This window comes from Branchiostoma lanceolatum, chromosome 1 (genome assembly GCF_035083965.1).
Source record: "Branchiostoma lanceolatum isolate klBraLanc5 chromosome 1, klBraLanc5.hap2, whole genome shotgun sequence".
Lineage (NCBI taxonomy): Eukaryota > Metazoa > Chordata > Leptocardii > Amphioxiformes > Branchiostomatidae > Branchiostoma > Branchiostoma lanceolatum.
Window position 1 is genome coordinate 11,869,339 of NC_089722.1, and position 26,694 is coordinate 11,896,032.

Here is a 26,694-nt window from a genome sequence, read left to right on the forward strand (position 1 = left end):
GCTCGTGGTGGCTTTCCTTGATACTGCACTAGACCTTCAATTTTTTGTCCTTGATATGCTAAATAGTCATGTTTTTTTTTGTTGGCAGATGGCTTCAAATGTGTATGGAAAAGTGGTGCAGACTTGGTCCCTTAGCAGCTTGTATCTTGCTTTCACCTTTTCATTCCTAACATGTATCTAGCTGGCTATTTGATATGCAATGTACATGTAAAAGGCAGCACGGTACAACGTCTCCTAACTATACGTTTTATCATCATAATTTGTCTTTTGTTTCTAACATTTTCTGTAGCCAAATGTTCTTTCTGACACAATTTCCTTAAAAAAACATACTTTTAGAGGTACTTTATTGTCAGTAACATTACTGACATTAAATGTTGCAAGTAAGCAAGCAACATTACTATTACTAAGTATGAGATGAACATCACACAAATAAACAATAGGCAGCATAGGAATCTTTCCAGGCATTCTAATAATTAAAAAAGCAAGGTATATTGAAGTTAAAGAATTCACACGCAGTGCTGTGATCATGCCAATATAACACAGCAAGTAATATATACTGTGTCAATAGATATATGTGTCCACAGTGCAAAATCATCACGTTTACAACAGACACAATTAATATCTTTGCAGCATATAGATATGCATATTTGCAGCATATATATGACATATGATTCTTTCATAGTTTCAAGATATGTATTTTCTTAAAGTGACATTTTCACAAACACAGACTGAGACGTCACAAATATATACATATATGCAATAACTTCAAAATATAGACATCAATACCAAATATAGTAACCTCATATAATACAGCCAGCTGTAATAATGCTGCATGCCAGCGAAGTTGGTGTTTTACGCTATACAATACAGTACAGTACAGTACAGATAGCTAACGTTACAGTATACTGATACCTGATACATACAGTACAAACATAGGACCCTAACACAAGATAGGCTCCTTAGCAGGTTCTGTGGCTCTGGTGGGATGAAAAACTGTCAGAAACGAGGTAAAAATCAGAAATTAAACTGATACACAAATTTAATCAGAAAACAGCACATAACTTTAGCCAAAAAATGACATGAGCCAGTAAACCTGCTATGGAGGCTAACACAAAATCAGCTGACAGTTGGTTAAAGTACGGTCACACTCGCCATAGGTAGCCTTTTCCGTGACAAAACAGCTGAATTTTTGTAGGACGACATGCAATCCCAGCAATGCCCTCAGACTGCAATCATACAATGTTCACACGACATATGTTAATTTTTTTAACGGCCCTAAGTAGAGATCTCCCACCAAGTATTCCAACCAAAATGTGGCAAACATTTTACATTGAGTCATACATCTGTGAATAGCTTCATCAGGTTGGTAGCATAGGATTCATGACAATTAGCCTGGAAGCCAGACTGTTTTCAGGGCCTACACAGGCCAACTCCTGGGCTCTAGGGTCAACATGCCTCAATTGCCAAATTTTGAGTCAGCCTCCAAGGTAGACCCTGTGAATCAGGGTTCCTGGGTCTACCTTATGGGGGGGGGGGGGGGGGGGGCTGAGTCAAAGTTTCAATGGTAGCCTGTGTAGGCCATGGAAAAAGTCTGGCTTCCAGGCTAGAAATTCTTCTTATATAACCAAAAGTAGCTTCTGCCAATGAAGATGTCATCAGGCCCTACTTAAGGTAGTAGAGCATCTTCCAAAACTTTGTCAGGTAAGAAACTTTTGGTTGTGTAAGAAAAACCCCATACAGGCAGTCTGATCATTTCTACCTTTCTAAATGGATCAAAACACCAAGAATACTTTCAGGTGAAGCCAATGGCTCAAATGGTTGCTGATAATAGATCGGATCTAATGAAATTCCTCAAACCAGGGCTCATGGGTTAATTTTTCTAACTTTTATGGAATACTTACTAGTATTACTGTTACAGTACAGCACTACAGTTAGCTGGTATATATGGTTACCTCAGTTTGTGTTTGCCTGTTTTGAAGAAACATTTGATCTTTTGTTGAGCCCTTCTTTGATTTGGAAGCCAGATTAAAAACTGCAATAGCTGAGAATTCAGGCAAATTTTGACACCGAGAATAATTCAGGAAAATTTGATGCTAGTTTTGGCATTTCAGACCACCACACAAAATCTAAGTCTTGAAACGACATTGATGTGTGCGTTGATTTTGGCAGATTTTCTTGTTAAAAATCTTGCATCCATTACCAGACAGGTTGCAAAATGACAAAGATTTCTGCAATGGAGGGATAACATGAGCTGTTTTTTCTACACTCCCTCAAAAGATTTGGGGTTTCTGAAGAATGTCATTAATAAAACCAAGTCTGCATGCACTGCCGAATATATAACTAAAAGTTTAAAAACACTTCTTTTCCTACAACATGAATCTGACATATCTGGAAAGAAAAATGAGATAACTGCATCATCTGCCATCATTTTCCATATCTGACACCCATCAGGAGGTTGTGGGAAAAAGTCAGTTTTAAATGTTATGTTTCTTGGTTCAGCAATTTCACAGTCTTGTTCCCTGTTTGTTAGCTTCCTGGTAACTTTTTATGGTCCCTCTGGTACAATTTATTACACATTCATCCCCCATTTGTGCACATTTAGAGCACTTAGAAATTATCATATAAAACATGTCTGACAACTTTTTAAAAATCAAGCAGCTTTAAAACACTCAGAAGTTGGCCATTGACCAAGAAGAGATATACCAACATGATACACAAGCTGTACAGATTTATGTAGATCAACATCAATTTGTTTCTTCAGACCCTTGTAGTGCCTAGTGGCACATAGGGCAGCAAGTTTCCTTGCTGTTTCAGTAGCAAGGTATATTCTTACAGGGAGGGGTTGCTAGCCCTTTCCCTTCAACAGGACCCCCATTCTATGTCCCTTCCGAAGACGGGTGCAGCCCCAACCGAGAGGTCCTGATCCCAGGACTTGTTGGAACCAGGAGCTCATCTGTGAAGCTGCTACCTGTTGACCCCATAGGGACATCCCAATTATCAATTAACGAATAGAAATAAAAAGGTGTCTAATAACCGATATGGTTTTCTGTATGTGATGTCACAGATGCCATACAGATTAGTTGACAATCATAGTTTCTCAGATTCTTTATGAATAGCAGCAAACAGGACAGAAAGTAGAATATTTAAGGTACCTTTTTGTTGTTACCCTGTCTCAAGACAGATACTCGTTGAATTAGACGACTCCAACAACTAACATTCGATTTGGGAAATAAGTCTCCGAAATATATTTCCCAAATAGAATTAAAACCAATTTAACGATGAGAACATGTTAGAGCAAGGACACCTTATGTAAACTTGAAGTTTAGGGCTGTTTATTATATGTGTATGCTAAGAATCCTGCATGCAGTTTACTGAATTACTCAATTTCCGTGTGTTGCACTCTTCCCATTTCATTTGAAAAGCTCAGAGAAAAGAATATCCTGGTGCTGGCTGATATCGAATGCTGTTAGATGTCTATGCTATATAAAGTTGCCTTAGCATGTTGTGGTAAATCTAAACAAACAAAATTAAAAAACAAATATGTGTTCTTGTTTTATGTTTATAAGTCGCCCGGTTCTTCCACCCTCCCCGGATTTACCCACCCCCCAAACGCCTTCTCCAGTTCCACGGCAACCGCCAAGGTCATGTGATCATTGTAGGGCAGGGCCACGACCTGTAACCCCAGAGGCACACCCTCTGACCCCAACCCCAAGGGAACCTGGGTAACCGGAAAACCCAGGACGTTAAAAATCCCGGTGTACGCAAAGTTAAAGGGAGTGAGAAGGGGGGCATTGTGTTTGGGAGCAGGCTTGGGGTGCGAGGGGTAGAATAAGATCCCCTTCTCTCCGAGCATGTTCTCAAACTCTGTCTTAAGGTTGGCACACATCTTGATGAAATTCTTGTTCTGTTCGGTGGTCAGCTGGGTCACCTTCTCAGTCATCCCCAGGCCGATGGCTGGTAGGGTGTGCTCTGACTTCCCGAACATCCACTTTACAAACTCCTGTGGAATAGGAACAGGAAAAGTTTCATCAGGTTAGTAAATCACCGGGTAGAGGGTTTCTTCAGAACAAATAATCAATTCATAGCCATCTTCCTCAGGGCGACGGGGAGTGATAGCAGATGAGTCACTTTTGGGAAGCATTTTTACACAGCAGCCGCAACACCTAGCAGTAGCAAGATGGCAGATAGTCCATCGAAACATTGGATAGTTATCATCTCTTGGTTATTTTGAAGAAACCCTGTGACAGGCTGTGTATTACATAGGAAAAGGCACTTATCATTGTTAAACAAATACTTAAGTTTCAAACAGTACATAAATATCCAAAGTCACTGCACATTTAAGTCATTTAGAATAGTGATAAACTTTCTGAAGTTTGTTCTTGGATGAAGTTAAACAGAGGTTAGAAAATGCAGAGCCCACATATATGGGAAATGATCCACACATTTCAGCTGACCACAACGGACCACTGATGTGCGACGTGTGAACATATGCCTCAAGTTTTGGTCTCAGAAGCCACACGAGGTCACCCTTCATGAGGTGCACACTGACAGTCGTCTTCGGCCATGAAGGACGTAACCAAGAGAGGTTAGAAAATAAAGATGGTTGACAATAAGTTTACTGCAATGTGGATAAAGTTCTCTGTAGTTGAACATAAGGCCTTACATTGGGTACATATCAATGTAACATCCCTTATGTCATACCTAAGCCAGGATAATGTTCAATACAGGTGTTCCGGACCGGGCGATAACTTGGGTTATCACACAGGCTTCTACTTTTATCACACAGGCTTCCATAAAATATTTAGAATACATTTTGTGTGCCGGTTGCTACGCTATAGAAATTTGAATACCAGATGTGGATGTTGAAATCAATCAATGTTGCTATCAATAATTATTTTGTTGGAGGACACAAAACTCTCTCAACTTCTGGGCCATTGAAATGTGTGATATTTTGGGCAGGTATGACATATTAAACAAGAGTTCCACGACCTCATATCTCCATGAACAATTCTATTCATGCAAATGACTTACACATTTGCATAATATATGCTTGGTCATAAACACCTTTATCTAACTTACATGTTGCAATATTGACAGTCCTGTAATTTTCCAATTAGATGAATTATGGTGTTTTGCATTAATTATGCAAATTAGGAATTGATTTGCATAATTGGTATCTGTTGATGCTCCATTTCCATAAACTACATATGTTACATGTATTTGAGGCTGATAATGGAAAACACTGCAAATATAGATTTTCCTCATTAGCTATGCAAATTAAGTCACAATTAGCATAATTTGCACTTCATTGTGCATATCTCTATCTAAGCTACCTGTACACTAAATATCATGGAAATCCATTGTTCCTTTGTTCAGTAATTGTCCTTAGAAGATTTTCACAAAAACGCCCCTGCAGTTCCAGAGGAAGCTGCTAGGGGGCCCAAACCTACACAACTTCTTTATTACATCACAAGCTATCTGCCACCCAAAAATCAAGACCACAGCACGTCCAGGTCAAAAGATACAAAAATTGAAGTTCTGCTGCAGTACCAAGGTCACATACCAGGAGGCCCAAAATCGACCTTGAATTTCGGCTTCACAACACCCGCCCACATACCAAATATCATTGTAATCTATCATGAGGCTCTTGAGTTATGCTGACTGGAGTGGTGCGGAAACACAAACATACACACATACACACACACAGACACACACACAGACAGACACATCCAAAACAATATCTCCATTTTTCATGGAGATAATAAAACACAACACGGTGTATTCTACATCCCCCTTGGGCCCAGCCCTCCCGTAGCTCGCATCGCCCTCCGGCCTATACGACCCGCAGTCGGGCAGGTACCTCGGGTAATACGGAATACACTGTGTTGTATTCTATATTTACCTTATATGGGTTGACAGGGTTACTCTCGTTGTGCGACATGAGCTCACAGAAGGTCTGGTTGTCAGCTGACTCTGACATCATTGCCGACCATATTTGGAATGAGTACTTCAACTTCTCCATCTTCACCTCTTGAACTTTGACCCCCAGTTCCTTCTCCACATGGGTCACAACCTGCATGGTCACAAAAGTGTTTGTTAGTATATATTTGCTGTTTTGTAACAGTATATGGTGAGGATGATGATGATAAGCAAAGTTATTTGAGCTTTCTTTTGCAAATAACAAAGAAAAAAATGGCTTTCCTCTGGCTTTGGCTTTCACATATACAAGTATTTTACAGTCTCCAACAGACAAGTTGTTTTCTATTCCTTTTCCTCCCCTTTGTTAAAAGAAGAACGGGCATGAACATTGGACTCTTGTTACCTGGTGACTAAGAAGCTCACGCATTCATATTGAACTGGACACCACTTCCTCTTTTTTCCATTAAGCCAAAGCCAAGGAAAATGTAATGTTACACTTCATGGATGTAATGTATATACGTATAGTGATTCCGCTTTTCCCCACCCTGTGAAACTTAACTTGTTTGGATAGACTCACAGGGTGGGGAAAACGGAACCACTATACAATACACTGATGTACCCAAAACAAGTTAGTTTGCACATTTGTAGGGTGAGGTGCAGGTGCAACCAACACAATAAGACTGCCCTACGGAAGATTTCTTCACATCATCTTAGATCAGGGGAATTAACTTGGCCTTAGACAACTGGAAACGCTGAGAGGACCTCCTTAAACCTTCCTCAAGAACACTGTGTCTTTGTGACATTGCAGTCCAAGATCTTAGAAGGAAGGGAGGAGCTAAACTTAAGTATGTAAGTCTCTTTGTTAGTCTCCTTTACTTCCTCGTTCTAGTCTCAGAGTTATTATTAATGGTTTATTTGAAGGGAACACTTGAAAACTACACATTTTCATAAGCTTTCCATACTAATACGTAACGTCTTCTTTATACCTGACAATTTCATTCTATATTAATACAGCCTGAACACAATTTTCTGACAAGAAAGTAAGCAAGAATTGATGTTTGCTCCCTTCCTTCTTTGTCGGTAAACTGTGTATCATGAGTTCCCAAAATATCATTATCCTTCGGTCCAATGGATCAAAATTAAGCGTTGCACCAATTCAGTCCAAATGATTCTATTTTAATTTAGGAGCAACGGGTTTGCCCCCAAGAAAAACTGTTACAGGTTACTTTTAGGGCGTCTTTTTTTAAGGAGAAATTGACCATTCACTATGCTTTACAACTGATATTGGTATACATGCACAAGATCCCCATTTTTTCTGGCTACTAGATAATGTCTGTCTTAATTGGAAAGTTTCAGAAAATCTATTTACAGCAAGAATTGAGTAGTTAGTTTTTTTTAAAAACTTTCCTAAACACAAGCTAAAAGCTGCAACACTATGTCTGACCTTTCCTGACTCCAATGCAACTTCTAATACCAAGAAATGAGTTTTGTGAACCTTGCGAAATGTATCAAAATGTAACCAAAATGCAGGATAGTGTGCATCGGTAGCTACATCCAAGTTGGAATTTCACCACGATAACCATGATTTGCATGTGGTCACAGTTTTTTTTTGGCCAACCCCTGTTGCTCCTTAGAGTAGGTAACTATGGTACTTTGGTATCAATTTAAAGCTGAAAAAATGGAACATCACATTATGTGATTAGCTAATTGGATCTAGGTGAACTGCAAAAAAGACAAGCACATATAAACCAACTACAAGCGGCCGCTGTCATTTTGTAATACACAAAATATCTACATGGTTGTACTGGGCAAATCCTGTAGATATGAAAAGTATATTAAACATTATATAGGTCTGAGGTCTTTTTGTTGCATAGGTAGTTGTTTAAACCCATGCAACAGGGTCGAACCCTGGTCCAGCCGTGACCCAGGCAAACACTGTGTGTTAGAAAAAGCTGCGCAGAACAGATGCCCATAGAGGTCTGCAGTTCAACTGATCATAGGTTTTGGAACCTAGGGGCATCGGAACATGGGGGTGTCAGAACATAGGGATGTTGGAACATAAGGATGTCAGAACATAGGGACGTTGGAACATAGGGATGTCAAAACATAAGGATGTCAGAACATAGGGACATGGGGACATAGGGCTGTCCCTGATTGTTCAATGCATGAAATCAAATCATTTATTTTATTTCACCAGATTCTGAAAAGTCTGTGTGACTGAAGCACAATATATGTAGAAGCTAGACTGCGTCGACAAGCGGCAGCCAACTGTGGACAATCTCCTTGGTTTCTGAGTGCCAGTGCTGTGATCCAGGTGAGACTGCTTGCTCAACTGAGTTAAGAGATACTACATTGAAAGATAATTTAGGGGGGATCAGAATATTGTTGGTGTATAATGCGATGTTAGCAGCTGCCTAGTCCGAACTCAAAGTCAAGAAGTTCCCTTGGAATGGACTTCATGCCAAATGGGTTTTAAAAAATGTATTCTTCTTCTGAATCTGATCCAAGGATGTTTTCAAAGATTCTTAGTAAAAGCAACATACCAAAAGATAAAAACTTGGTGGTTGTCAAAGTTGAATTCTAATGGAGAATTCCTTTTTCATAAAATCAATTCTGACCATATGTTATATTGCCTGGAATGTGTTCTGTTTAGGAAACATGGCCAATAAGATGAAGAGACTGCTGGTACTTCTGCTGGTCATCCTGAAGGAAACTGGACCAGCCACAGCCTGCAGCAGCAGCTGTTCATTATCATTCTGTTACTGCCGTGATCTAGGCCTCAACAGTGTTCCTCAGTTCTTGCCTACAAACATTAGTTATCTCACCTTGTACAGCAATGAAATCACAACCTTAAGGCCGTATGAATTCTCAAGGTATGAAGCATTGGAAACATTAGATCTTGCTGCCAATCAAATTTCAGAAATCAAGAGCAGAGCATTTTACAACATGACCAATCTACGTGATCTAAGGCTTTTTGCCAACCAACTGGCTAGTCTTCAAGTCAATATGTTTGAAGGACTTATTAACCTAGAGATTCTTAACGTGTATCATAATGGCATGACTAGTATTGAGAAAGGCACCTTCAATAGGACTCCAAAGCTTCGCACTTTAGATCTTAGGAACAACAGAATCAGCACCCTTGCAGCTGACACTTTTGTGAATCTGCTCCAGTTCACAAGTCTGGACCTATCCTCCAACAGATTTGACACTTTTCCTGTTAGCCTCTTGTCAAATCTTTCTATGCTGTCAAACCTTGATATGGAAAACAACCAAATAGAGACACTGCCCCTGGAGGCATATGACATACTGGCCTCCATCTCAACGACTAACCTTGGCTCTAACCCCTTGCAATGTGACTGTAGGATGCTTCCATTCAAGCAAAGAATGACAGGTTCTCACCTTTTTGAATACCAGATCACATGTGCTGGGCCTGGTAGCTTGCAGGGAAAAAGCTTACTACATGATGTAGATCCTGAAGACATGATCTGTGAACTGACAACAGTTTCCCCCAGTTCAAGCACCTCATCTCCTGTAGTTCAGCCAGGAGATTCTACATCTTTTAAAACACCCAGCATGACACACGGTACTGTCACCACACCTGGCCTGTCTGCTGTCAGTGTTTCCTCTCCTTTTGACACTTCTGAGAAATCAACATCTACTGAACCAACATCTTCCACGATACCCAGCGCAACTCACAATACTGACTCTACACCTAGCTCAATCTCTGCACTCAAGACCTCCCCTTCCTTTGACCAAACAGAAATGTCAACATCAATCGAACCATCATCTTATGCAACAGCTTTCACAACACACAATACTGATTTTACACCCAGCTTGTCTACCATCAGCACTTCCTCTCCTCCTGATATTGTGGAGAAATCAACGTCAGCTATGCTGACATCTTCCCCAACACTCAGTTCAACAGGCAACACTGACTCTTCAACTGGCTTGTCTACAGTCAGTACTTCCTCTCCTTCTGATTCTGCGGAATCATCTCAACCTTCTACAACACCCAGACCAACCTCAGCAATTACAGAGAGCAACCCTGGTCCTTCTCTTGTCTTGTTCTCCTTGCCTGTCTTTCTCAGTGGTCTCCTTGGTGCTGCAGTCGGAACTCTCCTTATCTGTGCCATCCTCTTCACAATAAGATACATCTGTAAGGGGAGGATCAGGAAAACTCCTTCAAGCCAAGGCTCTGATCTTTCCTTCACCAAAACAAACCTCCCTGTTACTATCACAATCAGTGGTCAGGTCCAGACAGGGCAGGATAGGAAAAGCTTGACAACAAGTAAAGGGGAGTATGACGATGTCATTAGTCCATCACGATTGCAAAGATCACAGCCTGGCAGCAGGTTGCATCCATGCTGCTCTGAGCATGGTTACCAGGCTCCCTCTCCTTCACTCTCCTCTGCAGTCAGTGGTCAGATCCTGCCAGGGCTGGGTAGGAACACTGTGGTACCTTGGGAACAAGCACAGGGCAGTGAAATTATCAATCCATCAAGAAGACCACTGCCTGTTCAGAGGCAGAACCAGTATGTACCAGTCTAAACAAGGTTACAGTCGTAGAACCCGGTATTTGTCCTATCTGGACATTGTTAGAATCACAAGGTGACAGACATTGACTCATCAGTTGAAATTATAGTAGGGTGCACTAGATAAGTACGTAAAATTAATATGTTTGAGTGTAGGGTACATTAACTCTATAAAATAACTGAAAACAAAAAAATTCTGGTTTTGTAACATTTTGATGACCACTTTTGGTGTCCTGCGAAACTGTAACTGACTCACGCTGACAGGCAGCTGCAAGTCACGCACATGGGAATTGGTTGACATTATACGCTGACTGGGGAAACTTCACATTCTTATTCACATGATTAAAAAGCTGCTACAATACAACAAAGTTCATGCCTTGCAGGCCTTCATGTTTAAATGTTTACAAAAGGCAAAAATTTTTGTTGCATTTCTTGCCCCAATGTCACTGACTCTGAGGGGTCACGGATAAACACCTTGTTCTGCGACATTACAAGTTTCCATTTCCTTTTCTCCCCTCCTGATGATTTGTCAGGTATCATGAACCAGCCAGAGACTTATTTTGTTCAAGGAACAGAATTTTTGTGACTATCCATGTATCAGTTCTGCAATTTGAAATCCCAACAATCCATGAAGCCAAACATGGTCCTTTTTCCTCTTGCATTTGCACCAATTCACTTGGAAAACTATGGTACCACATTGAACAACATTGTGCACGACTTTCTTGATAAATATCAGTCAAAACTGTACATATTTTCTATCAAGACTATATGTTTGTGAACACGGCTCAGCAGAGCTAAGGACCTTTGGTGATGATTAGATTTATTTGACTGTGTGTTATTGGTAATTTTAGTTGGTAAGAAAAACACTATCATTATCATTATCAAAATTAGTTGTTTTGATATTTTTGCTGTGAATTGAGAACGTTTCATTGAAAAAATAAAATTGAATGTCTATTTCAACTCTATGGATTGATATCCTAAGACTGCATGAGCAGTTGTTTATATCATTAGATTAGAAGTACATGACATTGTGTATTAGTCAGTTCATGAATACCTTTAAGTAAGTTTGTGCAGTTTTTGACATGCATGTCATTGACTAGTTTTACTGTGTGTGTTGTGCTGTTTAAAAGAATCTTCACAAGTTGTTTCCATGTAACAGACCTAAGGCTTGTTACCAGTTTGCTTGTTTGATCAATAAAGTTCCAGTCTGAAAAATAATTAACTTCTAATAGAACCATTGATTCTGACAGTTGACAGCATCACAAGCAGTTGAATACCTGTACAATAAATATACACGGTACACAAAGTAAGAAAACCTGATAACATTAGTCATTCAATGTGATATAACTAGCCGCTGCTGCATGCCCGCAAAGCTGGTGCATTACCCTGAAGGTCAGTCATACCGACTATTCGCTACAGATACATGTATAGAAGCAGGTGTGTTACGCCGAAGGGCAGTTATAGAAGCTATATGATATAGATCCTTTGGATTTGTAGCAGGGGTCCTCGCAGTTAGAATGGAACAATCATAGTGCATGTAATACTAAAAAATCTCCAGTCCTTGACCTAATTGCCAAGTGGGTCATGAAATGACAAGGGTCACCTTAAATTTGGAGAGACAATAAGATTTGGAACCTCTAACAAAGTAGGAAGTAAAAAGTTTCTATGAAAATACTATAAATAGTTCACCATAAAAAAGAATAGAGGGATTTACTAAAATTGCAACAGTAACATGCTTTCTCAAATCACTCTGACTCTCTGACATAAATTTTGTATAGTAAGCTAAATGTCTTCAACTTTCAATCTGTCCATTCCTTCCGATTACCTTTTAATTACAAGAGGGTCAAAGAGCATCAAAAGGTTTGTGACCCCTGTAGGTTATATGTAATATTAACGTCTGACATTTTTGTATAAAGAGGGACTGCAGACATGCTTCATAGCTGGGGGCTTTGTGAGGATGCTGTAGCAACAATGGAACAATTAGTGATACCAATTTCTACGCCCTTGGCCTAAATGCTCAATGGTTGGTTGATTGAAGATATTGGATCAAATTTCAGTAGATTTGCTGTGTGTCTTTTTTTCTTGTTATGGTGATCTTACAGGCTTAGCTTCTATAGATCATGATACTGAAGAGCATTCTAGTGTTCAACAAACCTACAAAAACAAATCAAACTAGTTAATATAGACTACATTTAAAGAATGGACTTCAATAAGAAAAACCTCCTGTAACTGAGTCTAAGGCCCCTCTTTTTAAGGTTTAGGAACCCAATGATAATGGGAAAAGTGGACTGTTTGGTATTCCACTAGGTTTTAAGGCCAGTTCAGTTCAACGTTCTTGTGTTACCTATTGGACTTTACTCAAGGTCATCTACAATTCTAATAATTATCTTACATCAATGACTGAGTTTAGATAGGAATCAAAGATTTCTAACACAAATACCCTAAAGCCTGAAGGCCTTGCCTTCGTTGTATGTGCTAACTAGTTGCCAAAGATAATTGCCTCTTGCCTTTTACATTAGACAAACTATTCCTCACAAAATGGAAAGATCTGACGAACCTCCATCTTTTCGGGGATTTAGTAACCAAAGGGTGAAGTCAAGCCGCAATAATTTTTTTCAGCAGGTTGAATCAGGTGTTTATCCTAAAATGCGTTTGCGTGACCAGGTCTTTATTCTTCCTTCCATGACTTTGCACATTTTCAGGGGGCTCCTTTGTCTTTTGATGATCATGGTATAAATCTAACTGACTTGCTGCTTATAACATAATTTCCACCATGGATTACTGAACAGTGGCTCCTAGTCTGACGTGACTTTGAAATCTTGAATATGCAGCAAATACAATACACAAAAAAAGTTTCAGTCTTCAAATTTCTATTGTTAATGATCATACGTCATTAAAAAAGAGTATTTTAGGCCTTGATTACTTGATGAGCTTCTAATTTAATATTACTTTCTCATTGAAACATTTGAGCAGTGAAAATAAATCTCAAAATGATGGGCTCTGATACAGAAGACTTGAGGCATATAAAAAAGTAAGATCACCAAATATAAGTAGTTCTCTTAAACATTAAGCTGGGACACTTCAATTGTTTTTGTTGTGTGAAACAACTTACAAAATTGTCTAGAAACATGCACCAGAGGTCAATACCTTCAAAACCTCGACCTTCAGACACCACAGGTGACCAGCTATTGTCAAAACAGCTTTAAGTTAGTTCCAGTCAATAAGTCATGATGGAAATGATTTTGTTGATTTCATTCACTCACCGGTTAAGATGCTAACATGCAAAATGCACCATTCATCTTCTGCTCTGGGGTTGATGTAAGTATTAAAAAGGTCAAGGTTTCAGGATATAACACGCTGAAGTGAAGGAAGGGAATAATGTAGCATGAAATTTTATTTGTGTTGGTAGTTAACACAGTACAGAGCTGTGTTCCAACGCAAAAATTTAGCACTTCACGTCATCGTAAGGTCTCAAGATCTACGTGATTGGTCACATGAATCTTGAGGAAGAAAGCAGCAGGACAGCTGAGAATCTGATGCTTTGATTTTTGACTGGGATCGAATTGATCTTACTCATTAAGATATTGGTGGATTTTTTTGATTTCAATGGAAAGGTTAACAAAAACTGAGGATGAAGATCTTTTGAAAACGAGTTACACTGCCTAATTCGAATGAGAAAAATAGCAACCAGACTTCCAATTCTCCAAGTATCCTATTATACCGCTTCCAACTTACATCCTGCCACTCTGCCAAACACACATCACTGCCGATACAGCTGCAGACAAACTCCAAGACAAACAAACAAATGGAGGTGAAAATCACAGCCCTCTCCGAAAGGCAGATTAATTTGCTGCAGTTTCCACATCAACCAACAGAGAGCGCTGCAGAGCAGCAGACTTATTTGTAAGTTCTGTGGTGCAGGTCGAAAAGTTTGACCATGTAGGCTGTTGTGAGCATGTGAGCACTAAAATCTTACAACACTGGGCCACACTCACCATCTTCTGTGCCTGCTTCAGTTCAGGGTCGACTGCGGTGCAGAGCCAGGATCCGCCGTCATCCTCAATACTGTAGAAGTTTAGCGCCTTCAGGTCCACCTGGTACAGAAAAACAAACAAAGCTTGTAAATGCATCAATTAAGGGATTTCTTATTGGAGATACAGGTAGCTTTAGGAAAGGTGAATACAATAAGATGTGCATTATGCTGAAGATTACCTAATTTGCATAATTAATGCAGAAACGCCATATTTATCCTGTGGTAAATGGTATACTTATAGGGACTTCACATTGCAGATATAAGTAGCTTGACAAAATGCAATGTCAGTAAACTAATCTGCATAATCAATGAGAAAAGTTTTTCCTCTGTGGTCAATAGTAGGCATTTATCAATGGGAGGGAAATATCCTGCATTTTCTTGAAAATGTTGCCTTTCTAGTTTAAATTTCTATGAAACATCTTGTACTTTGAATCCTGTCAATTTTGATTCATCTTTTTTTTTTCATTTTTATGAAACTGTTAAATTAAAGTAATATTCAGAGGTACTCTCTATATTACCATAATCTCAAACAGTTCGTATTGTCCTATTTCAGTGCCTTCTTCCACTTACAAGGTCAATCTGTTGACAACTCCACTTTATAAGCAATTTTCTTCTCTCCCAGTCAAAGCAAGATTTTGCTTCATTGTTACTAAATCCAAATTGATGTAAATTGCTTCTCAAAATATAATATTATATAGTCTGGTGTTTTTTAAGATTTAAAGTGGGCAGTGTTCACTACGGTTTCTTTCTTAACGTATTGCAATCTTGTAGGTCAGAACCGCTTACATACAGTAACTATAAGGAGCATGTTAAGCATGTGACATTGTGTGGTGTAATGGTTTTAGCAATCGGTTTAGAACCAATAGTCCAAGGTTCAATCCCCTGACATGCCTGTATGCTCTGGTCGGGATGTTGTGCCCTTTATATGACTTTCCTTATTTTACAGTGGAGTTATGACCACCCGGCCTCTTGGCCAATACATTGTACATTGTCTAAAGTGTGTCATAACAATGATGACAATACACACTAATCTGGTGTGCCAATGTGCCACAGCTTTTACCACTAAGAACAGCAAACTAAGAAAGAATATGTTGATAAAAAAGAAATACCGTACCTTCTCCTCCAGCTTCAGCTGTACAGTGCTCGGCCCCGCCATGATTTTCAGCATGGGCAGCAGGTCCTCCGCAAACCGACACATCGGCCCCGTCACCAGGAACTCTGTTCTCTGTCCCACAGCGTTGGGAAACTGGCCCTGGTTTGACACAATACCTGCAGGAGGGGGCAAACAGAGGAGAAGAAATGGTGAGGTATGGAGAACAGAAACTCTGGATATGAATGCATAAATGTTAATGAAGGTTACACTCACCTGAAGTTGGTTTGTGCCCAAAGATGCCGTTGAAGAAAGCCGGCATCCTGATGCTGCCCCCAATGTCTGACCCGACCCCCATCACCGACCCCCCCGCCGCCAGGATGCACCCCTCCCCACCTGTAGGGTACAACAAAAACGGAATTCAAGGATGGAATCTAGCTAATGAAGAATGTTTCCCTATCATCTCAACTGGAAGTTGAGATACATAGATACACTGTTAGTATAAAAAATGATAACAGTATTGCACCAAGGTATTGTCAACCATCTTGTTGCCAATTTCATTGTACTGAAGAGCATGTCATTTACATATAGATATCAGCTCCTATTTCCTGGGTTCTGCATGCACACCCTAACTAAACTTTTCCAATCATTAAGAAATCATAAGTATATGTACTCTTATAAGTGTTCTCTTTTTTTCACTGACCACCTGGCACTTTGCACTGACTTTGATAGTTGTTGTTTTTAACATAGCAGCTTACTTGACCAAGTCTAAGACAAAGAGGTACCATTGTTGTATGTGTAGGCTAAATAAATGCAAGGCATGTCAAAACAGGACAAATGATTTTGCTTGTGATGTGGCTTTCATCAAACAAGATGTGTCACAAAACAAATATACTAGTAATGATCGGTAACAAACTTCCTCTTTTCTGCTACTTATACAATGTCATAATTGTTTGAATGTCAGTCTACATTAATATGATATCATCATCCTTTTCTATAGTTGCACCAAATAAATTAATTCATGCCAAGTGTGCTCAGAACTACTGTCATAACAAAAATTACAAATAATTCATCATAATACAAGGAAATATCTATCATTTTATGATCCAAGTACATATAAGTATGAAATGTAATTGTCATGATACATGTAAAACAATTTGTTTTTTTGCATAATGCTACAGCAACAAGCTAACAATTAAAGTACAGAGCTTGTCAAAGATGTTTGTTAGTTTTATTGCTTGTTTTGTTTGCAATTGGTCATTTTAACGTGACATGTTACCCTAGAGTTTCATCATTTTTGTTTGTATCACCTTTGAGCTGTCAATACACTTACATGGCAACGATAACACTTGAAGGTCAAGTAAACCAGCAACATTGCATCACCTCAGAGAATCACATTCAACACAAATTTGCCATGAAGTTTTGGTTTGTTTCGTGATTTGGCTAAACAAATTATGAATGATAAATACGGAGGAATCACAACTTCCTTCTTTCTATTTGATTTGTAAACAACAATACACAAGGTAAATGTAAATGATCTCCATGTCAAATAACAAGCTGTTGTTGTGACACCTGGCACGTACATTGTATTTAAAAAAAGTCCCTGGGTATTCCCCTTACACCCACCCTTTTTGTTAACTTTAGCCTAAGGACTATTCTACTACTAGTACTAGGAAAGGGAGGCATGACAACATTCTATACTTGTGAAGCTAAGAAAACCAAGCCAAAATGAAGGAAATTTCTAGAAGACTGACTGATACTTTCATGCTGGAGAATATCACTATAAAAGATAATTGCATAATTGAATAAAGTATCAGTAAAGCCAAGGTAAGAAAACTGCCCTTCAGCAGTAGTTACCCTCCCTGCATTTTAAACAGGTCCTATATAAACGCTCAAGAAAATTTCCCAGCACTGCACGGTAAGCAATTGTTTTGCAGAAAACACAGAATTCAGTGAAAAGCTGGGTTTTCTGTCGGAGATATTTCAGCACATTACAGTAAGTACTTGAAGTTTCCTTACTTACCAGTGAAGATGATGACTAAGTGTGCCTCCAAAGGTACAGTATACATCATGCTGTCCAGTAACATTATGACATTATAAAGGTGCTGTCCGCTGCTAGACTCAAAGTACATATGTAGCTATTCTATGTACTCCATCTCACATTTATTACTATTAGTCTTCTAAGATTTTAAAATGTACAAATTATGTGTGCCTGATTTTTCTGGGTCAAGTATTCATTACAGAAACACCTAAAGAAGTTTTCCGGATCCTTCTTTGCCTTGCATTATAGGCTATGACAACCTTCAAAATGCAAAAATGTCAAACTGTAAATTGTAGGAGGTTGCATATTGATAGGAAATGACTACTTTTTATGCTTACATAACCTTGGTCAAACGTGCCCACGATGTTGAAAAGTGATTCAACAACCTGAAGGTAAAATAGGTAAAATAGGTAAAATTGGTAGAATTTGTTGTTTTTCAGCGTGGTTGGCTCAGATGGGTGTGGTGCCATCTGCTCATTCCTTCAGTATGTTTAAGTTGCATGAATCACTTGGGTGGGGTTTTGAAGCAATGTAACAGTACCATATTTGTTAAAGAGCTAACAGCCAATGGTAGAACAAAAAAGTTTCATACATTTCAAGAAGACTTAGATTTATACATTTATCAAGTAAAGAAAGTTTGAAGTAAGTCTCTACAACAGCAACTACATATAGCTTGAAAACATTTGCAGAAGTGACAAAAATGTATTGTTTTTGAAACAGGAAGAGTTTTAATCCATTAATCCCGATGAAATCGAAACAATCTTTTGTTTTGTCACAAGACCGCACAATCTTCAGACGTTACGTTAACCGAACAGTAGGAAATGACCTCAGCATGCTGAAACCGAAAACAGCATTCTCATTTTTCTCTCCAAGTACAACCACCCATTGTACTTTGAATTTCAATTCTAACATTTGACAATTTTATTCATCTGAACAGTTTTGTAGTTGCTAGTGTCAAAGTACATTCATCAACAAAAGATTTTGATAGATGATATTTCGATATAAAGTTGGCAGAATAAAAAAAGGAATGTTGAACAACAGTGGATTGAATACATTCCATTTTCTTATTTCATACCATCTAAGTCAAATTACATACATACAAGAAAACCAGTACGGGAACATGCCTTCCAAATTGCAAACAGAATCATTTATACAACATTGAAATTAGCAAGTGTAGTAAACAAAAATGTACAGCAAAAACAAGAAGGCCACAAGAGTTTTTGAGCTTGATAGCAGTTTTCAGCTTGAATAATTTTCCAAATAAAATTAATGTTGCAGTAGATTTTTCTTAGCCTAGAAAGTTCCAGAATGCAAGAATATCCTCAGAATATTCTGGTCATAACCCAAGCTATCAGACTGTTGACGCATTGAGAAAAGTTACGGGAGACCCCCCAGGACTCAAAAGAGGAACTTCTAATCTTGGCTCTGAAACCCATTACGATAGGGATTCCCCATGGAAACTGAAACATGACGATAACGGAACTTAAGAGTCGGAAATGAAAGTACTTACTAGACGTACAGTGATTGGTTGATTGTTGCCACTGGCAACCATTCAAATCCATTCACAATGCAGGAAAGTAAAACTGTTTGGAGTTTTAAATAAGTCATATTAGAATCAGAATCTTTAGAGTTGATTTTCTTTTCACCTTTTTGAATTCTATAAAATGCCTCTTACTGGCTGGCCTCTGATCTGAAAACAATATTTCTGTTTTACAAACAGTATTGATAGTTTTTGAGTTAACACATACATCATGTTTGTTCTTAAACAGTGTCACCTAGCACTTTATGCCTGCATTACACTATGTAACTTGAGACCTACCTAGCAATGCCCTTGAGTCATACTTCCTTTGAACAACATGTTATTTTACACCTTAAGTAAACATGTGTCACTCTGTCAATGAATGTCAGACTGTAACTACAATACGGTAAGGCACAAAGAGGATAGAGTTCAATGATCTGCATGCGTGGTGGTGTGACTTGTTTCACGTACACGTGGTTACTGCTTGAATGTGTGATACTAAAGGTAGGACCAAGTTGAAGAGTTAAATCGTGATCCCTTAAGCCCTACTCAACACTCTGTGAATTTAGAATAGAATTATTCTTGACAAATAACGCTAAACAATCAAATTGCCCAGTGACGGTTTTGTTCCACACGCACGTGGCGTGTTGATTTGTTTTTGTACAGAAAGGCCACACAAACATGATTAAAAATGGCAACCAAAGATTTCCATATTGCAGGAGTTTGAAACTTCTTTTATAACTTGTTTTCAGCTGTAGGCATCCCATAGATGTTGTTTGGTTTAGGCTAAGGCTGGGGGATTATCTAGTGAAAGTTGGGTTTAGGATTCAGGAGTTGAAAAGTTGAGATTCTGGTAGAGGGTGGTGGTTTAACTAAGGGCAGATGTTTACCTGAACTTCCACTGACAATCATTCCTGTGCTGAGGGCATTTTTGTGGTCCCATAGATGTTGTTGCGTTTAGGCTAAGGTAGGCATCAGTCTAGTGAAAGTTGGGTTTGGAATTTAGGAGCTTAATAGGTTACGATGAGATTCTGGTTGAGGGTGGTTAGGGCAGACGTTTACCTAAACTTCCTCCTACGATCCTTCCTGTGTTGTAGGCAATATTTGTGGTCCAGTAGATGATGTTCAGTTTAGGATAAGGTTAGGAACAGGGATTAAGATTGGGTCTACAATACTGATTTTGAGTCTGGCTGAGAGTGAGGACACAGAGAAATATACCTGAACTCCCTCCGACGATCCTTCCTGTGTTGTAGGCAATATTTGTGGTCCAGTAGACAATGTTCAGTTTAGGACAAGTTTAGGGACAGGAATTAAGAGAGGGTCTACAATGCTGATTTTGAGTCTGGCTGAGAGTGAGGACACAGAAATATACCTGAACTCCCTCCGACGATCCTTCCTGTGTTGTAGGCATTGTTTGTGGTCCCGTAGACGTTGTTGCTCGACTCGTACCACATACAAAGCTCACTGCAGTTTGTCACAGCTAGTGGAATCGCGCCTGCCTGGCGGAGGTACGTCACCACGGTGGCGTCGCTCGTGGATACGATGTCCTTCCTTGCTACCAGGCCCGACGTGTTGGGTAGTCCTGGAGGAATGAAGAGATTTAGAAAAAAATATGTTTGTTAGATTTACATGTCTTACCTTGTTTACAGGTTGGAGATAGCATCTAAGTTGGCTGGACAGGCATACCTCAACTGCTTCACTGGTAAGTGTACAGCTTCTAGCTTTTTTTCTATAATACATGGAGATTTGTACGTGTGTGTGTATGATTGTGTGTGAGTGTGCGTGCATATATACGTGCAGGTACTTTTATTCACTTTCGTGTATATGATTATGAATGTATTTGCTCTTATATAGTGTGTGTGTACTTGCATTAATGCTGTATAATTGTGCATTATAGATGTATATGGCATTGTATGATATACATGTATATAATGTTACATACATTTAAGGTAATTAAAGCTTTATGATAGTTTGACTTGACAACCATCTATTGCATCAAAAACAGATATGACTGAATGTCTTCAATAGGAATGACCTGTATCTGTATATGTATGCATGCCTGGTACATTAAATGCTCATGTGGATATAAAAGTAGATGAGCTATTGTTCAATACAAAGAGGCCACACCTTTTATTGCAAAAGCCTCCTTGGCCGTGAAGGGCACGCCAAGAAGCGGCATACTCTCTACTGGATAGAGGTTGTTTGGGTCGCCGGCGTCGAGCACGGTATCGATGTCCCGCGCCTGTTCCTGCGCCTCCTCAAACCTGTCGGCCACCACCGCGTTGATGATGAAGTTGACATGTTGGATGCGATCGATGTAGCTCTTGATGACTTCTTCACATTTCACCTGTATACACAAAGAGGGGAAAAAGGAGTTAGAACGGCCTGTGATGACTGGCCTTTAACTTTGCTCAAGAATTTTTCTGCAACAGACAAATTATACCTGTACCATTCAGCCATAAAAGTGGTCTTTGTGAATCTGTCTCATCAGTTTCATCAATGAACTTCATGAAATATAGATCCGATTGAAAACACAGGAGAGAATGAATTTGAACGGACTATGATGATAAAACTTGACCAGGGTACTGGGTATTTTTTCAATAACCTCCCAAACTTATCATTGACACAAGCGGTCCATCCCAGAGTAAGTGCATCTACACCATCAGTCTGGTCTTACTCAGCTTGTACTTAAAATTGTTGTATTATGCCTTACGATGGTTTGGTTATGCAAATTTACAAAAAACATTTCTGACCAGTGACCTTATGGACATGTGACACCAGTAATGCCTAATGGGTCAAAGGCGACTGGACGTCTGTACCACACTGTTTCCTGGTTCAGTGTAAAATTTTCTCTTCGTTCATCTTTGTGTTCGGCAGTAAAATATACCAGTCCTATGACTCCTATCAATATAGACAAAAATTTGCCAACCAATGAGTTGACCTGAATTAGCCAGGATATTTCTAGAAGGCTGTCTGTGCATGGGGTGTGAATTGAGATAAATCTGTGCCTGCAGTGACCTTCCGGATTGGGAGACCCTGTTAATCATCCCTACTGACTGTATTGATTTTTAATCAAATATGAAGTAGCACTGCCATGATAAGATCAGGACACAACAACCAGGATTTTACATATGTCTCCCATGTGTAAATTAATGTTGGTTTGTTTACCAAATGAAATTAATTTTGCTGCACTTTATTATGTCTCCCTTGTGCACATCAATTTTGTTGGTTTTCCAAATAGATATAGCAAAAGGGGTTTTGATGCTTCTAACAGATGAGAACTGGTATGGGAAGTTTCACTCTATCATTGTGCAGTCTTACATGTGTATTTGGGGTCTTAAGTGGATGCCTTCCATAGGGGTGTTTGATGTGATGTCACAGCCACCATGCTCCTTGGTTAAAACTGTCAGATCCATAAATTTGGATGTGCTATACATATGTCATTGTAATTACATATCAGGGCTTGAAATACTGGGAGCATGTGCACCTCTGTGCACTCAAAATTGGAGCTGTGCACCTGATTTCTAACTGTGGATGCATTGGTGCACCTAGATATTTTTGTAGGCTATTGTACATATTCTTGATATCTAAGTATCAGAAAATAGTATAACCTTTGTTCGATGTATTATGTTTGAAATTTTCAAATTGGCTATATAAGTGATAGAATAACAGATTGAAGTATCTTTGTAAGAGAGGCAATAAGGTTAAACTTTGCAATTCAGTTTTGCTGACTTTCCACTTTACTTAATGTTGTGCACCCAAAGTTGTTTCTGTGCACCTAATTTTTTTGGTTGGGTGCACCAGTGCACCTATTCCCAAAAATGAATTTTGAGCCCCGCATATCTAAATCAAAACTGCCTGGCAAGTTCCAGGCCTAACTACCCAGTATGGCAGACCATACTCTTGTTATAGTCATCTGAGTGCAAACATACTGCAAATAATACTGTAGCCTATGGAGCAAACCAAACCATTATTTCAGCACCAAGGAGGAAGACAGTCATGTGAACTGTCAGTGACACACATACAATGACAACAAGACTGCAGCCTAGGAATGTGTACATAAACCTAACATCAGGAACAGAAGTTTAGGTACAAGTCCGCACCTATACTTGTACCTGCAAAATTGACAATGAAACATGTGCACATGTGATCTTCATATAGATACAATGAATGTTGACAAGTTGACAGAATTTTTATCTAAACAGAACAGAAATTAAACTTTAAAGCAATACATGGTACCACATCATTTTCGTCTTTTCCTGATTTGAAAAAAAAATGATATTCAGATTTGTGGTAGGATTTACATGTCTGTAGTCACAAATAATTATATATATGTACTGGTACATTACACTCACTCACTCACACACTCGCTATTCAATCAATGATCCCGTATTTTGGACCTGTACTGAAAGTAGTTCCATGGTACTGTAACGGTAAACAGTATTGCTACAGATCCCTACTGTATCCCATAAAGTAAACTCAACACTTGTTCAGCACCAAGGAGGAAGACAGTTGTGTGAACTAAGGCATCAACAGTTTGCGAATGGATCAGAAAATTTGATTTCTTGGTTAGAGGGGCTGTACATGTTTGCTCCGTTGTCCTGTCATCCTGCCAGTGAATCACAGAAATTATAGAAAAAAATGCAAAAATAGCAATTATGGTATTTCATCTTACAATTCACTTCATTTGCACTCAAATTCCTTCTAGTGCACTTCTCCTTTCAATTTCCACACCCCCATCTTCCCTGGCAGCCACTAATGGGTTACAAATTGAAGAAGGCAATTAGCCACAGCTCCTGCTGTAGTTGGATTATTCAGAGTTAACCGACAGCCGGGACACATTGATCAACACACAGCAGGTGATCTTCACGACCCACTGCACCACAGGGAACCACATCGATCATTCCAACCTTTAGTCTCGCTACTTACTTTTAGACTTTATTATTCTGCTCTATAGGTCAAGGCAGGTCATCCTCTTTGAGGCAAAGCGTAACACTTTCTTGCTTTTTTGATAACATTCAAGCAGATGTAAGGATATGGCTCATTGTTAGTGTTTTCCGCCCGTTTATTGCTCTTTTCTAGGATTCCAATTTCATAACAGTTTGGCTCCTCATACAGTGCATTTCAAGCAGATGAGCTGTATCCTTACATCTGCTTGGAGATAACTTTTTGGATAGCTGACAGTGCCATGCAGCTTTGGCATGGCTCAAGTTCTATTCAGCTCTATTCAGCGAAGCACTTCGGGTCACCTGTAAACTTATTGACAAGTGTGTTGGGTTCCTGCATGTGTGGAGATTAAACGCATGAGTCTCCCACTTACTGTCCAGTCCTATAGGAATTAGATTTAGAATGTATACTTAGTGATAGAATGACATGCCTTAACGTGATCTATCTATAGCCATTAATGTCACATCTCCCTACGTATATCAAACAATATACGACCTCTTATGTGTTCAATCAATATCTCCATTAGGACACTGCAACAATAAAATTGTCATGTTGCATGACAGCACCATATAACATCATTCCTTATTCATTAGAATAAGAAAATCAGATTGCTTCCAGGATATGTCAGACAATACTGACCGGAAATGCAGGACTATATTGATAGGAAACAAGTTTATAACCAAATAAAAATCTAATGCATTCAAAATCGATTCTGAATTTGCTGAAAGGTCCTGATTTACAGTTGTATAGAATCAACTATGGTGCAAGTCTAAACCATAGGGAGCAGCTCTGTAAAAACATTCAATACCTGTACATGTATTCTAGGCAGAAAAGACCACAGAAAAAAATATGTTTATACAGTCTGAATCTTATACACTATATAGCAGGAATTCAATCTTAAAAAATATCAACCTTATCTTACTACTGTGGATCCACAGAGAAAAATGTACAGTGAAAGATGAGGGCACAAAAAGTAACCTTACTGACATTGCACTTTTAATTTACGAAGATGATGGTTCCTGTTTCATATCCCCCGACTTTTCTCCTAACACAGCTCATACGCAAATCAAATGAAAACTACACGTTTTTTGCGTACCCATCCCCCGATACATCCCCCAAAGGCTGCGATAACATTTGGAGTATGACAGGTTGATGACAGGAATTGAGGGCATCCTTGTAACAGTTATGGATGTCATTCAAAATTCAGCTGCTGAAGGATTGATGTGAATTAGGATTTTACCATGGTCAATATTGACTGAATTAAGCAATCTATATTTGACAAAAATGGTTATTGTAGACCGTTGTTCACAGTCAGTAGTGTCAATGTGACGAAAGGATTTGTATGAGAAATGTGACTGTGTCTCTAAATTGTACAGGCTTCATTGCCAGAGAAGCAAACCATTACCCAATCCTATTCACAGCAACTAAAAATAAACTCCGCTGCAGACTGCTGACTCCTCAACAAATGCACCAGGTAAATAATATTACTAATAAGTTAGCCTGCACAGGCATTCAATTAAAAGACAGTTAAAACAGTCTACAAAAAATGCAGAATGAAAAGGGTTTCAAAAGTATCCTCACTGACATTTTATCTTTGAGTGTACAACATTGTACTTCAGAAGAATTATGGTACTATTTGATAGTCCCACCATTTCCTGAAATAGCCCATGTACAAATTGAATGAAAACTACATGTTTTACATCCACCTATCCCCCGAACAGTCTTTATTGTTAGCAAATTAAAGATATCTCCTTATAGGATTGCTGATTCCACTCACACCTCCCTAAATAGATTCTACTGTGCCCTCCACTAGTACTGACTCCTCCGTGAATGCGCCAGGTAAGCCAGCTTTTATCGCACCACAGATCAACAGTTGGGAAGCCCTGATAAAACGCTGCCGTCCATGAAGCTCAAGATTGTACAAAATCCATCAATAAGTGTCTCTCACCAGTGGAGATGCCCAAGGCACCCATTACTGTCTTCTAAAGGAGATAGACATGCATCTCAGTACAGAGTAAAGAACCTATCTCTTATACACCAGGGGGGTTCCTTAATGCATTTCCACTTATACTGTAAATGCAGCTTTGCTGATACGCTTGTCGACGTCGATGGGGGCCCTTCTAACTCACCATTCAGCCAAATTGGTGCTACATCAACGACTCTCTTTGGGAAGGAGGCAATGTTTTTACCGACATTGGTCCGTTACCGGTAGTTTTTGACAGAGAGCACCATGTTTGTAAACAGATAACTATACATGTCATGAGTGTGTCTTGATAATTTTGAAAAGTAAACCTTGATTTTTGCCCTGAAGAAGGTGACAGACGGTCACCAAAACATCGGCTGCTGTACTGTAACTCTTTGATGGTGAATAAAGAACTTTGTTATGAGGCCTTGGAATATTGATAGATTTTGAGACAAAACAAGATTTAAATCCAGATCTAAAATTCCTTGCTGCCTCATTCCAATACCAAAAAAAAATTTAAAACTTGGTGCCAAAGGGCCACATTAGTTTGGAAAGGATACGATATAAATGATAATCAATCATTGTGTGTTAGGGAAAAAATATAGTTGTCAAGAGGCCCTGCACTTTGGACATTCTACTAATTCTGACAC

At 39.1% G+C, this 26,694-nt stretch overlaps 3 protein-coding genes across 7 annotated transcripts in view; 2 read left to right on the forward strand and 1 right to left on the reverse strand.

The window, feature by feature from the left end:
• Positions 1-448: 448 nt before the first annotated feature.
• LOC136434637 (fatty-acid amide hydrolase 2-like) overlaps positions 449-26,694 on the reverse strand; it is a 37,807-nt gene continuing 11,561 nt past the window's right edge. Inside the window, exons 2-8 of the mRNA XM_066427567.1 lie at positions 21,262-21,481; positions 20,507-20,716; positions 15,851-15,970; positions 15,599-15,753; positions 14,447-14,545; positions 5,903-6,073; positions 449-4,000 (exon numbers count right to left, since the gene is read on the reverse strand). Of these exons, the coding sequence (XP_066283664.1) occupies positions 3,560-4,000; positions 5,903-6,073; positions 14,447-14,545; positions 15,599-15,753; positions 15,851-15,970; positions 20,507-20,716; positions 21,262-21,481 (1,416 nt within the window). The 3' untranslated portion in view covers positions 449-3,559. The remainder of the gene's footprint in view (positions 4,001-5,902; positions 6,074-14,446; positions 14,546-15,598; positions 15,754-15,850; positions 15,971-20,506; positions 20,717-21,261; positions 21,482-26,694) is intronic.
• On the forward strand, positions 6,434-11,669 carry LOC136434627 (leucine-rich repeat-containing protein 4-like). 2 transcript variants are annotated; one of them, XM_066427553.1, is made up of 3 exons: positions 6,434-6,768; positions 8,117-8,233; positions 8,573-11,669. In XM_066427553.1, exon 3 carries the CDS (start codon positions 8,578-8,580, stop codon positions 10,465-10,467), a length of 1,890 nt encoding a protein of 629 aa, XP_066283650.1. In that variant the 5' UTR covers positions 6,434-6,768; positions 8,117-8,233; positions 8,573-8,577; the 3' UTR covers positions 10,468-11,669. The 2 variants fall into 2 exon arrangements, with proteins under 2 accessions (XP_066283650.1, XP_066283641.1); XM_066427544.1 differs by having other exon boundaries at positions 6,434-6,764.
• The window catches only part of LOC136434589 (tumor necrosis factor alpha-induced protein 3-like), a 30,786-nt gene continuing 21,542 nt past the window's right edge, over positions 17,451-26,694 (forward strand). For 2 of the 4 annotated variants that reach the window (XM_066427488.1, XM_066427503.1), the window contains exons 1-2: positions 17,451-17,570; positions 20,784-20,836. The gene's annotated coding sequence lies outside the window, so the exon portion shown is untranslated. Of the gene's footprint in view, positions 17,571-19,565; positions 19,639-20,783; positions 20,837-26,694 lie in introns of those variants that run through there. The other 2 variants (XM_066427496.1, XM_066427509.1) reach the window with 2 other exon arrangements.